Raw genomic sequence first — 15,140 nt, forward strand, 5'->3', positions numbered from 1 at the left:
CATGGGCGCATAAAATAAAGCGAACATAATCACATTTTAGTTAAGCTAGTTTATAATTATGCATTATCAACAGTCAGACAACACAATCGTATTCAGTATATAAGAACTTGCAAATAAAATGGTAAATTTTGTGAAATATAAATGCTGGACTCTTGTTTCGTAGGAGACAAGACGGAAAACATGCAAGGCAACACGACACATTATACTGAAACGAACGGATATTGCTTTATATCTGTTCGAAGATAATTAAAAAGTACATTCAGTCCAATTCTCTTTGTAACTACCACAACAATAAATAAAAGAACAACGTGTACTCACAGACGGATTATGTAAATAAATTTAAGGCCATAACCAGACAAAATTTAAATTTACTTTTTTTTTTTACATTGACGAACAAACTCCGTGGCCTTTACCGACTATACCGACCGAGTGACCGCCGCTTGTCGGTGAAGTTAGTTCCAGCTTTTGCGGATAGAGGTATCAGTGCAACGAATCCCCATGGCCGTTAATCTCGGTTTTCTAGGCCGGAACTAACAAACTGTGGATTTATTTCTCAACATACACAACTAAACTACATTAACTCAATTTCAGTATATAACAATTTTAATATTTTTAAAGAACTACAAGTAGTTTTTAGTTTATGGTGTCTACAACAAGTGTCTAAAGTCTGGACAGTCTTACCTTAAATTATCACTAGGTTCTTGTCATTCAAACCGCTCGCTATGGACTGAACTGGCTTTCTTATTCGACTTCTTATAGTTCAACGTTCAAATTATTCAGAATGAACAATGTGTCAGCTTTTCTGAATTCTGTAACAAGTATTACAACATATTTCTTAACATGACAACAAAATTATTTTTACTGTACAAAGTAAGACGAACTTTAGTGACTTACAAAATCAAAGTCATACTCTTGAATCCACACGACTTTTAAGATGGATTAATATTCTTCCATTGCATTTAACCGCAATAAAATAAGTACATACTACGATTTGAATTGTAGGATCGGCAGAATTTGGTTATGTACAGACACATTTACACACAGGAGCTCGAGAAATTAAGATCTAAAGTTTGTGACGATGGTACATTTGTACAAATATTATGTTTCTGGACATTATCCATCGTATTCATAATGTGTATGTATTAACAGTCTTCAAGTGCATACAAGCCCATGTACCACTTCTACACTACATGTTTCGGCAGTATGCTGCCATCTTCAGGTGTATCGATCCGTCAACCATTTCACTGCTTGCCTTTATATGTCCATTTACAAATAATATTAAATTTGTATATGTCCTTATATAATAATAAAGTTTATGTATTTAAAACTTGTTAAAACCTATTATCTCATGTGCCAAATTTTAAATTCGTATGTATTATTAATCATCCACGGGGGGGTCGTTCTTCTTATATTTCTAATGTTGTGTGTATATTGTGTCTTATGGTGTGTTCTACTCTTGTGGCTGCGTGCGTTGTATCGTTGGATCCATCGATAAAAATAAAATAAAATGTTCAGAAAACACAAACAAAATAAGATTTTTAATTAATTGTAGATGAAAGGAAATCAGTTGTAATTAAAACATGGGAGTAAATGGTAATAAAAGGAATAAAAAAATAATCATGACAGCCATTTTGTTTCTTCTGTTTGTTCTTTACAAATTAACATCGTCAGAAAAGAAAATATATTCACAAACGTAAAATAAGAAACACGATTAACAGTTAGAAAATATTTTCTGTAGGCACTACTTTTGGACTTATGAGCCCATAAGATGAAATTCAGTCTAATCATTTAGCAAACATACACATTAAACATGTTAAATACGCAGATTCTAAAGGGTTCTGACGAATTACAGAATTACTGTTTTTTCTATTTTTCCTTCGTCCGGTGTTCTAGACAATAGAAAACACGACGTTTCGTAAACTCGATCTGTTTCCGTTCTCAGGCGAAGGGGCCCAACTGAGTGTCTTCTTTCCCTTTCGCCTGAGGACGGAAACAGATACAGTTTACGAAACGTCGTGTTTTCTTTTTTCTAGAAAACCGGACGATGAAAAAAAAAAGTCCAAAAAAGCCAGTAATTCTGTATGTTAAGTATGTGTAGCTCATTTCCAAAGCTCGTACCTCCTAAAATATATGTTCGAACATGAAACACCGGAACGTAGAAAATTATGTATTAAAAGACAACGTGAGATTGAAGGTTATGATATTACATACAACTTAACGTAAAAATGTCTNATGTCTTTTGGGGGGGGGGGAATGTATCTGTCACGCTATGTATTCATAGTTACGGGTAAAAGCGGCAGAAATTGATGCAGTCGCCCAACTCCTGGCTCCTCTTGACGTAAATCTACTTCAATTAATTTTGAACATCTTAAGATTACTGAAATCTAATCAAATATGTGGCATTTGCAGTGGCATTATTCTAAACTTGAAGCGTTAAGGTTAGGATAAACAGTTTGTAACGTAACACAAACATTTTGCAACTTCGGAGCAACTTAATGCATTTCCTAGCAGACACTTCTGCTAGTTATTTGGTATGGACGTGAAATGTGTTTTTTTTTTTTTAAGTTTCTTAGGGTGGGTGAGACTGAGTCAACTTCGTACTGCGGCCACTAACGGCCCTATTGTATTAGCCCCGGATGATACGAGTAGATGATGAATGTGGAGCAGTCAGTGGAATGAGAATTGGTAGGGGAAACCGAAATACTGGGTGAAAAGTTGCCCCACTGCCACTTTGTCCACCACAAATCCCACACGGCCTGAACCGGGCTCGAACCCGAGCCGCCGCTGTTGGAAGCCGGCTACTAACCGCCTGAGCTTATAACACGGCCGTTGCAAGGATGCATCATTCACCAGTAATATTTGTACTGCGGTCTGTGAAATTCTGTTTCAGTTAAGCGTTCCGTAATAATAGCCCAGTGTGATGCAAAGGAAGGTGAAATATTTTCCAATACCACGAAGGACGTGTAACAGATACAATTTTTCCCAAACATGAAAGAAATCAGAACAAATTTTCTTTCAGCTTCAACCGAAAATGGGTTCTCATCAAGTCTGCAAGAATTATTTCATACGACAGAATACAGTCTTCTGGGTTATGACGCCGTGTAGTTGGGAGATAGCTACACGCTTCGCAGAAACACATCGTCTCGAATTTCGGGATTGAAGCATGAAACCAGTAAACAGGCGGCAAGCTGAGCTTGGGTTACCCTTTGACCCCGAATTTGGTTAGCGATACGTTCCTTGGAACCACTGGTCTTTCTCCGAACTACGTGGAATCACATCCCAGAAGAATGCAATGCTTCACAGTCACTGCCATGAGAACCTCCATGCAACGTACTTCACAACACTTCCTGAGTTCCGCAGACACACAGAAGCCTGAATCTTATCACAGTTGATGTGCCTTGGCACTCACATTCCAAGACCTGTCCAATCCTCCAGTCCCCATCTCTTGTCGTCCTTAACATAAATTTTCCAGTCACTGAGAATTCTTTCGCTGTAATTGCCATGAAGAATATACACTCCCGAGATTATAGTGTTTGTTGGCGAGAACAAGGAACTCACGTCCACTCTCAATAATACTGGAAGGCTCCCACACGAAAGGGGGCAGTAACCCACAAGATCACAATATGAAAGTTTGTTAACACGAGAACTTCTACAGTTTACGGCAAAAGAAAGCATTAAGTTACGGGAATTCGGTATTGTTTATCCATAAAGTACTCTTAAGTCTTCGGGGATAAACATGATTTACAAGACGGCATCCAACAATAATATTTCTTTTTAAAACTATTATTTCGGGCTCTATCCAACGTCCGAGCTTTTTAAAAAACATTAAATTTCGGAAACTGGTTCCACTTCCACCTCTAGATAATATAGGACATGAAAGGAACCCTACCTGCTGGGCTCCTTAGTAGAGTTACTCTCAAACCACATTCACCTGAAGACGAAATAGAATAATTTTTTGTAACGTAGTTCTAGTCCGCAAGCGAATTATACCAACAGAGCGACCGCCGCTTGTCGGCAAAGTTAGTGCCAACTTTAGCGGATAGAGGATATCGCGTGGTCAGCGCAACGAATCCCCACGGCCGTTAATCTCAGTTTTCCAGACCGGAGCCGCTATTTTCCTTGAAATAGCTCCTTAATTATCATCACAAGGCTGAGTGGACCCCGTTCCAGGCCCACTACTTCTCACAAAAAATCTGGTAGCGCCGGGAATCGAACCCGAGACCTCTGGATCTGTAGCCAGGAACTCTGACCACTAGATCACAGAGGCGGTCAATTTTTCGTAACGTAATGGTTAAAAAAAAACTTGGACAATGAAAGAAGTCCAAAATAATTTTAAGCAAAGTGTCGTCGTTCCCCTAAAACATGAGTAATAATATTTCTCACTAGATAAGTCTTAACGTCTTGGGGTAGGATGTGCAGGAATTCTGAACTCCACGAAACAACATTCTAATCCTTCCTTCTCTATCTGCAGTTAACATTCCGCATGAAGGGGGCCCTCTAGTAACCGAACACTTAATTACAGTAGCGTTCCTTGGTAAGTTTTCGTGGCGTTGCTTGCGTCAGAACCAGGACGAAATATACTTGAGGAACTATGAATTTAAGACCACGCGCAGACTGACGTCATGTCTCTAGCAAACACTGTACACTGCCATCTTGAGCTGCCATTCTTCGAGCCTGTAGCCAATCCTCTATTCTAGGGGCACACGTAAGCACTGGATCGTCTAGAATAAATCTTCCCATGAAGATAAATTCACCTGGTCCGTGTTTCGCGCCACAGTGAATAGGAACATATAAGGTGCCATATAGATACCTGTGCATGTAGGAGTTCTGGGTTGTGTTCCCGCCTGTCGAGGAAGAAGAATCAACAAGCGCATTTGTTACGAATGAGAACGTCTCTAAATCACTGTGTTCTGTTTGAAGCGTTACGTTGCGAAGCCTGAATACCGGCTGAAGCTGGCGATACACCGCGGTGACTCGAGTTGACACTTCGCTTCTGGCTAGAACTTCGTTGTTGAACACCCCAATGATGATTCCACGTGCAACTGTGAACAGAGGAAACATACGAATCAAATAAGGAAGTCGATGTGGCCGGATTGCCGGTTACTTAACGTAATTTTTTTTTAATTCGCTTAGTGGGAGGTGGAGTCCAGCTGGGTCCACTCGGCCACGGCGGCCACTGATTGGCCTATTGTACCTGCCCTGGGTGATTATGGTGATGGAGAGTTTGGTGGAATGAAGATTGGCAGGGGAAACCGAAGTACTCGGAGAAATCCTGCCTCAACGCCACTTTGTCCACCACAAATCCCATTTGAGCAGACCCGGGATCGTATCCGGGCTGCCGCGGTGGGAAGCCAGTGACTAACTGCTTGAGCTATGGCGCTGCCTTAGAGTACATGCCTTAATAAAGTAGTCTGTATATAAATTTCGTGAAATCGAAACATCTTGACATTGAGAAGCTGTTAATGGGATTACGGTTATTCTCATTCTAGAAATAAATGACGTGTAAAAATCTGAAAATTTTAGAAAGGTATAACTAAACGTTCCTAGTTCATTGACTTTTATGCTTCTATTCGTGTCTGACAGACAAAAATGTCTGCCACTCCTGTAACGAAGTAAAAAAAAATAATTTGGTTCTTGCTCCTGTAGTGACCCGCCATCTCACGAATTGACTCCTTAGATGTTTCTCGAAGGAGAGAATTGACCGTAGAAAATCTCTCTGCATTGATCAAACAACTGATTTGTTATGATTTTTTTTCTTCTTCTTCTTTATAATTGAACTGCCAGCCTCTTATACAATGTGACTTCAACTTCAAAACTGTTCTTTCTTAATGATGTTCTTGAGTCAGCCAAGGAAAACCATCTCCTTTTGGTATTCAGGTCTTTTCTTCCTCTGAGGCTGTGCAACAGTAGCCTCATGCAGGAATAATTGAGATTTCTTAGGTGTACAATAAATGGTTCAGTGCTCGGATGTCTACATTATGCTGAAACGACTAGATAGGATTCGACCTAATAAAGGATACAGAATCCTTTCTTTGGGCTGGCTGATGACTGATTTATGCATATTCGCTGGCTGTCCAAAACACTTGAGCTCGTGCAGCACCTGGAAGTCAAGTTACTCTCTGCAGAACGCCTTCAGGTTTTGACTTTTAATGCCATCAAGCGAATTACGAAAAACATTGGTATCGGAAAGTGCCTTACGGCCTGCACATCTCAACAATAACAGTAATTATCATGATAATAATAATAATTCAGTCTTTGTTTATTCACGTGCTGAACTCAGCAGCATAATAAAAGCCGGAAGGTCGCGGGATCGATTCCCGGTGAAGTCACTGGAATTTTCAATTGACATATTTCTTCCAGCCGCACTATGACCCTGGGGTCGACTCAGCCTCTAACAGAAATGAGTAACAGGTATCTTCCTGGGGATAAACGAGATGAAAACCTTACCCCCATCTATGAGCCGATTGTGTAGAGAAAATATGGGAACCTCGACGTCTCACAACCCTATGGGCCTCCACGGCCTGTTACAGGGATAGCTTTACCTTTTTTGTTTACAAAATCACGCCTATAAGAGACAAATGATAGACAAATTTGTATGTACAAGAGCTTGGGATAATTCAGAAAATCCTATCGAGTAACTGAGAAATAGGGGAAAAGGCAGTCACTGCTCGTTGTCAGTGGCGGAACACCTAGGCCCAGCTCCATGAACATGGTGTTTCGCTGTAGCAGTTTTGGAGCCAATGTATGAGAAGAACATGGAACAGACAGTATCTCAATTACCCATAATTCCAACAAAGGAGGAATCTATACATTGTTTAAACAAACTAATCAGCCATCAAACCAAATTGTCTAAACCAAAGTAAAGGTAAAATTGTCCCTGTGCTTAATTAATTAAACACGAAGCCGTGAAGACGTATTGGAGAGTAGAAGTATAGTTCCACCATCCTTAATCTCTGCACCAGACGGAGGTGTCATCACATGGTAATCGAGCTCTACATCAATATCAGTCATTACATTATCAGGGATTCTCTAATGTCTTATTTATTATTTATTTAACAAATATATATATATAAATATTTTCGAATAACAATATGTATGGTGCATGATGTCTGGACACAATGTAGAAAGAAACGGTCATTGTCTGTAACATCACTGCATTTACTTGGAGGTATTGAGGAAAACCATGAAAATACTCATACATGACAGGCGGTCTCCGAGCCGAGATATGAACCCGGAGTTTCTCCCTCGACAGCAACGTCCGATTTCTGCGTTGTCGCTGTGTTATTTGAGATTCTGAACCTTCCAAATGTAAGCATATCTTACATTACATTTCATTACGTTTAGTTTACTGCTGTGCCGTTCGTGGAAGGTGGCTGAGTGTGTCCTCCTTAAGTCAACCGACTGCGGTCATTACAATTCAAGAGGCAGAGAGGGGTGAATCATACGAGATGAGGCATTCCAGAGGCGGCAGCCTCCCGTCAGCATTCCAGATCACAGAGCCGGAGACCACACATGGCTGCGCACATGGTGAAACAATGCATAGTTTCCGCGTCTTCTCGCCTCTTCTTCATTACCGCTAATACATATTCTTGAAGCACGTATATTAAATTACATATCAAGACAATTACCATGCTGGAACTCAGGTTTTCACAGCGTTAACTATGAAGAACATTATTTTCTCGAATGTAACGCCATGCAGAAGTTCACCGACGTTTCGGAGGAATGTATTTCTTGCATTTTCATATTCATTAATCGTCCATGCAATACAGCCCCGAAACTGAACAACGACCGATCACAGTAGCCGCGCGGTGGAAGGCATGAACTGTCTTCGCTCACTCGAACACTGGAAGTCGTGGGCTCGAATCCCACTCCAGGCATAAATGTCTGTATTGTGTGCGTTTATTCTGTGTTTGTGTTGTTCTGTCTGTAGGGAAGCGCCTTGCGACGGGCTGATCCCCCGTCCAAGGAGTCCTACCGCCTGTGTATTGGATCAAGCAACCGAAAAAACGGCCAAGGCCCAACAAAAGGGCTGTAGAGCCATAATAATAATAATAATACCGAACAACGTCATTAAAATCATTTACGTAATTATATTCATACTTAAGCATCAATATTCGTTGTACAACTGTGATGTCGCTATGGCGAACTGACGCGTGACGATCCAATGTGCTTATTACTACGCAAAGTTACGCTACGCTGTGTTGTTTATGCGCAGTAACTTCAAATGTGGATTTGTGCGCATTCTCCATAAGCGTCGTTCAGGTGCGCATAAATACGAAAACGTTCGATTACGCTACGAGCTCTTTGTTTTTTTGGCTTACACATCGAAGTATCCATCATGCCTTCTCTTTTCGCAGGCGGCTGGCCGCACCAAACGTGTGCTCTGAATAATATGACAGCTTTCCTTCGCTTTTTCTCATTCCAATTGCGTTCACTGTTATCTTGTTTTGAAGTCTGAGACGGTTTGGCTCACATATTATTGTAGTCCGGGCATTTTAATTGCCGGTCACGGTAGCCTAGCGGTCTAAGGCATGAACTGTCTTCGCTCGCTCGGACGCCGGGATCGTGGGTTCGGATCTGTTTCCTGTGAAGTACGGACTGAATTCTTATATATTATTCTTATACACTGCCGGTCACAGTAGCCGCGCGGTCTAAGGCATGAACTGTCTTCGCTCGCTCGGACGCCGGGATCGTGGGTTCGGATCTGTTTCCTGTGAAGTACGGACTGAATTCTTATATATTATTCTTATACACTGCCGGTCACAGTAGCCGCGCGGTCTAAGGCATGAACTGTCTTCGCTCGCTCGGACGCCGGGATCGTGGGTTCGGATCTGTTTCCTGTGAAGTACGGACTGAATTCTTATATATTATTCTTATACACTGCCGGTCACAGTAGCCGCGCGGTCTAAGGCATGAACTGTCTTCGCTCGCTCGGACGCCGGGATCGTGGGTTCGGATCTGTTTCCTGTGAAGTACGGACTGAATTCTTATATATTATTCTTATACACTGCCGGTCACAGTAGCCGCGCGGTCTAAGGCATGAACTGTCTTCGCTCGCTCGAACACTGGGATCGTGGGTTCGAATCCCACTCGAGGTATGGATGTCTGTGTGCGTTTATTGTGTGTCTGTGTTGTTCTGTGTGTAGGCTGCGGGCTTGCGACGAGCTGTTCCCCCATCCAAGGAGTCCTACCGACTGTGTATATGATTAAGAAACGGAAAAAGTGACCAAGGTCCACAAGGGCTGTAAAGCCATACGGACAGACAGATGGGCATTTTAACTAGTAAATTCAGCTAGTATTGTACACTTCTAAAAAGGTAGAAAAGTACAATTGTTTCTGCGTTTAATTAATTAAGCAGCATGCCATGAAGACGTGTGGGGGAGTGGAGGTATGACTCTACCTTTCTTGACATCAGCACTACAGGGGATCGAGTTTATTCAGTCAAGATGTGCAGGTGATTCAAGCACCCTGAAAGCCACAAACCGAAATATTTTGGACAGAAAAACTGTGCAACAAGGGAATAAAATGATTTATGCCGTTGCATTTTACTGTCAAGCGTAGTGAAATCTGCAATGTTACATTGCCAGGGTTGGCAGTGAAATGCATACATAGTTTTGGTGAGAAAATCTTTTGAAACAGGGTCAGTTGGTATACCAAGAAGACTATAAAAGTATGTTATTAAGATCAACGTGTGGAGGCGGGTTGGAATACATCCACCGCAGCCCTGAGAGTTGAAGAAGGCGACGAAAAGGGAACCCGGTGTCCCTGTGCCTGGGGGTACAACTGGGCCACATAAATACAGACACCTGTTGCAAAGAAATGAAAACCAGATGGTCTACAACTCTGGCAAAACCTTCTAAGTATACCTAAAGAGGGCTGTTTTGCCGACGACGACGACGATGACGATGATGAAGATGATAGGTGAGGTAAAGGTAAAGCTGTCCCTGTGCGTAACTAATTAAGCACTACGCAATGAAGGCGTATGGAGGAGTGGATGTACAGAACCACATTTTCTTGATCTCGGAACTAGCTGGATGTGAGTGGTCAGCTTCACGCCCCGGTCGCTTTACCCGAGGGAAAGAGCCTCCGATATCCATTGGATAAGAAGCTTAGTGGACTCCAGAGCAGGTCTGATCTCGCTGTGGAGAAGAGAAAATTCTTGACCCTACCAAGACTCGAACTCAGACCCTCGGTCATTCAGCCCGTAGCCAGTCACCATACCGACTGCGCTATCTCCACTCGATAATAATAACTCAGTTCAATTCCTGTTTATTTATGTGCAAAGGTAACAGCACAGAGGCCAATTATAAAGTTTGCACGAGGACAGAGAAATATACGAAAATAATTGAAGAACAAAATACCAAATATGAGTCCATATAATGGCAATAAATTAATAGTTCCAAGAAAAATTAAAGTTAGCGTTAACAGGCGAGGAAAATAAAATAAGTACATTTCCAATGGTTACGCCATTTTGTGGCGAGAAAGGATATATAATAATAATAATAATACCCTGGGGAAATAGGTTGAGGGTAAGGAGTGTATCCAGCTGGCTCATCAGGTTTTGGAGCGGTGATGAACATTCGGGTTGTACCGCTAGAGCGTCAGTCAGCATCAGCCAGACAGTTAGTTATCCACTGACTTTAGGATCGTCTCCATGGCAACTAGAGGCCAGCAGAGAATCGCTTGGAGACAGTTGCTCCTTACAATAAGAACACAAAGACGACGACTGTAACCGGTGGGAGGGGCCGTCTCGAGACCGCGCTCTGTACCGGATCGCAATTAACGTGCCGCCTTGTTTGTGGAAGACACAGGGAGCTGCAAGCTTGCTCTGACACAGTCCGGTTATGCATCAGACTGAATCTCATTACAGACCGTGGCGCATATAAACAAAACGTTCCCTCGGTCTTGCGGAGGAAATTTATCTTAAAAACCGACTTAGGCCACAACTTTAAGGCAGCAACTGGCTGACGTCACGTCGATATGTTGAATTCTTACCAGGGAAAACAAGAACGGCAGGGGAGGGCAGAAAGAGAGGAAAATACAGAAAATAAACATACAGTAGAAAAAAGAATATAGTAAAGAGAGAACGAGAGGAAGAATGTGAGAAAGGAGACAAAAAGGATAGAAAAGAGGGAACAAGAAAGACGATGTAAAAGAATGAGACAACAAGAGGAATAGAATATGGGAATAGGAGGGAAAAGAAAACGAGATAACAGGAGAAAAGGACGATAGAAAGAAGACACAAGAAACAGATTCAAAGAGAAAAAAAGGATGAAAATATAGAAAGAAGAGAACAAGAGAAAACAGAAAACAAGCACACAATGACATAAGAGAATAGGAAAGGGTGAAAGAGGAATAAAAATATAGGATGAAAACAGGGAAGGAGAAGAATAACTGACAGACAGAAATGAAGAAGAAAGAACGGCAGCATTGGAGAAGGAGAACGTTACAAAATTGTCAAGGTAAAGTTGTTCCTCTGCTTAACTAATTAAGCACTACGTCATGAAGGCGTATTGGCGAGTGGATGTATAGATCCACATTTTCTTATTCTCTGCACTAGTTTGAGGTGAGTGATCAGCTTTACGCTCCGGTCCCTTTACCCCCCTGCGGAAGAGAACCCACCCCGGCACCCACTGGATAGGAGGGTGGGTTAGTCCCAGAACCGGTATAGACGACGTGGTGAAGAGAAAATTCTTGATGCTACCGGGAGTCAAACTCCTACCTCCTCGGTCGTCCAGCCCGTAACCAGTCGCTATACCGACTGAACTATCTCGGCTCCTATTACAAAATGGTGGGATGAAGGAATATGAAAGAATGCGTGAATGTACAGAAATACGCATAAATCGAGAGCAAAAGAAAGGCGAGAAGGCGAGAGAGGGAAGGGTAAAGTAGGGACGAACGAAGACGAAACAACGCAAGAAAGTTTTGAAATATGTAACAAAAATTCTCTTAGAAGGAAAGACGTTATCTGTCCCCCACTTTAGACGCCGCTGTCCAACTATTTTGGACGACTTTGGTAAAATTGAATAAATGGCGTGAATGCGATAAGTCAAACAGGAGACGTAAGCAAGCCAGAAAATGTACTTTACTGCACCGCGCCAGCCTACCGCTTGTCAGTCCTCCCTCCCCCTCCCCTTATGCGCAATGCAGTGACCACGAACAAAAACTGTCGCGCATCTCAGAGGACAAGAACGAAAGCTTGACCTGTATGCAGCTATACGGGACTGTCCACTGTCCAACTTAATGGTCCTGGATGAGAAACGAAAGAGATAGGCGATGATTAAAATAGGAATCGAGATTCAGAATGTGACGTGCCTTATTATCCATGAAAATGCCAAACCGTGGAGAATTGCTATGCCTTGTACGTCCCTTCTTCTCGTAATCCGCACCTCCCAACTGTGAAGCACGTAATTATTGTTAACGAAGAATTTTCTCCGCGAAGATTACTACACACGAGCAGTAAGTTATCTTAGCAATTTAGCAATCATGACGCTGAACAATAAGATGAAATTACATAATGACGGGTATTGGTGAAATTCTGAACGTTTCAGCTGAAGCAACCATACGCGGAAGAGAAACGTTTGCAAGGCTGCAACCCAATGAAGGTGGTGGGGGCGCGAATCCCTCCAGTTCCGGAACGCGTGTACATGCAGCCATTATGACGATAACTACTTTCTGGGATATGACCACGTACAGTCCGGTAAAAGTTTACCGACGTTTCGGAGGAAGATACTGCCTCAATCTTCAGCGTCTATCTGTAAGCCAAGCAACAGTTAGGATCACGTAGCGTTTTTTGCTTTAAGTAATTAACGTTTATTAAAAGTAAAGTTGTCCCTGCGCTTAAATAATTAAACACCGCGCCAAGAAGACGTATGGGGGAGTGGAGTTATAGCTCTTATCATTCTTGAGCTCGGCGCTGGATCGAACGATCGGTTTCAAGTCCCTGCCCCTTTGCCTCCCCCACCCGGGTGGGGGAAGCTCGGTACCCATTGGAGAGTAGGTTGGCCAGGCTGGACGCTGAGGAACAGAGAAAAATCTCTTGCCTCTGCCGGGAACCGAACCCCGACCGTCACTGTGCTGACTGAGCTATCCCGGCTCATAATTTCCGTTTATTAGAATTATGCATTACTCAGAAACCCTAAAGGGAGGAGACACTCTAGATTATGTATAGGTTGGTAAGAATATAATACTAAACTGAACCTTAAAGGTGTATGTGGACTGCACTAATATGTCTCAGGAGAGACCTGTGGTGGGATCTTGTGAACACGGTAGTGAACCTTAAGGTGCATTAGGTCAGAGAATCTCCCGACTATCTTCCGTTTAAACATCATTCTTTTGTTGACAAATTTTAGTCATTGTTGTTTTCTAGGATAATCAGGCTTCTGGACTTTGTTCATCATCCGGTATTCTATAAAAACACTTGAGAATACGACGTTTCGGAAACTGGGTCTTTTTCCGTCCTCAGGTGAGGGTTGGGAGACACAGTGAGGAAGGAAACAGATCAAGTTGCAGAAACGTTTTACAGAATAATGAACACTGGACAAAGTCCAAAAAAAAAAGTAATCCTGACATTCCAGTGTAGATGAAAACATGTTACATAATAAGGGTGGTACAGTAAACTGTCTCACAAGATGGTGCCTGGCAGGATCTGAAATAGTTCCCACTTAGGGCGTGGGCACCTTAATCCATTTCTGACGAGACATATATCTGATCCGGAAAAAAAAGAAGAATTGTTTAGTGGAGTCCAGTCTTGTCTGCTTATGAACTTCATAAGGCTGACGGCCTTGAATGAAGCCAAATGACAACCTCGATGAAACCAGGCGAACAACCCGTGTTACAGACCGATCAAGTGCAGTCACGCAGTGGGTTTATTTTATTGTGACTTTAGTCATAACGTGCTGTACAACCCGACTGGAGAGCCTGCCGCAAGTCAAGCAAAGGTGCATGATGGTATGCGGCCGTGAAGGAAGATGGCCGCTTGCCGTCCAAGTATTACTGGAGAATGATGCGCTCTATTAACCCTTTAAGGACTGGCCGACTGCTAAATTACTGCTAGCACTGCCAGCACAGTGATTCTTGGTTCCGTGTCACAGATTTTACTCTCTGACGGCTCTGGGAACCTTCATAATGTGTCTCAACCTCACTCTTCTAAATAATATATATATGAAATCAGTTCGTACCTCACAGGAAACACATTACGTCACCGCTATACCGACTGCACTAACCCGGCTCACAAAAAATGATTATATAAAATGAAATGCATATCAGAATAATTTGTTTAATTTATATTTGTAACAATACTTCATCTTTCTGTCTTAAGATAATTTCATACTTTCATACAATAAACGTCAATATTAACACTATGAGTATTTCAGTTCTCAGTTATAATTCAAACTCCGTGATTTTAGTCCGCAAGCTGACTATACCGACCGAGCGACCGCCGCTTGTCTGCGAAGTTTAGTGCCAACTTTAGCGGATAGAGGGTGTCGCGTGGTCAGCGCAGCGAATCCCCACGGCCGTTAATTTCGGCTTCTAGACCGGAGCCGCTATTTCTTTGAAACAGATCCTCAATTATCCTCACGAGGCTGAGTGGACCCAATTCCAGACCCACTACTTCTCAGAAAATCTGGTAGTGCCGGGAATCGAACCCAGACCACTGGATCTGTAGCCAGGAACGCTGACCACTGACCACTAGAGGCAAATATGAAAATTAATATCCCACAAGTTCAGAAGTGCTAGGTCGACGTAAAAGGCCCGTCACGATACGAAATAAACAACATGTTAACTGCATCTCAAACGCGTATAAAATACACAAGAGGTGACTCTTAAAACGAAAATAGTCCGCCCATCAACATATCTGAAACAAAAAATCACGTTATTTCCACTTGAACTTTGTTTCGACCTTGTCTGAAAGTGTTTAAATTCACAAGAATTTTCATATTCACAAAAAAACCAACACTTCCAGCCTGTTCTTCGACATGAACACGTGCCTACTTGTATAAACACAAGCGCGAGCTAATGATGATACCGGACCGCCTGTTGGCCAGGCGCATGCGTGTGCCGCTGCTATGGCCATGATGTTGCTAGTAGTCATATAACAGATGCTGCTAGCTTGCTCAAAACTCTCCAGTGATGATGGA

The 15,140-nt window shown here is 42.4% G+C and overlaps 1 protein-coding gene across 2 annotated transcripts in view; it reads right to left on the reverse strand.

Annotated features, from left to right (window-relative positions):
- Positions 1 to 497: 497 nt before the first annotated feature.
- The window catches only part of LOC111868287 (meteorin-like protein), a 135,796-nt gene continuing 121,153 nt past the window's right edge, over positions 498 to 15,140 (reverse strand). Inside the window, exons 4-5 of one of the 2 annotated variants that reach the window (XM_023858815.2) lie at positions 4,811 to 5,042; positions 498 to 809 (exon numbers count right to left, since the gene is read on the reverse strand). In XM_023858815.2, the coding sequence (XP_023714583.1) occupies positions 794 to 809; positions 4,811 to 5,042 (248 nt within the window). In that variant the 3' untranslated portion in view covers positions 498 to 793. Of the gene's footprint in view, positions 810 to 4,264; positions 5,043 to 15,140 lie in introns of those variants that run through there. The other variant, XM_023858813.2, reaches the window with a different exon arrangement.

Source organism: Cryptotermes secundus, unplaced genomic scaffold (assembly GCF_002891405.2).
Source record: "Cryptotermes secundus unplaced genomic scaffold, Csec_1.0 scaffold1003, whole genome shotgun sequence".
Classification (NCBI taxonomy): domain Eukaryota; kingdom Metazoa; phylum Arthropoda; class Insecta; order Blattodea; family Kalotermitidae; genus Cryptotermes; species Cryptotermes secundus.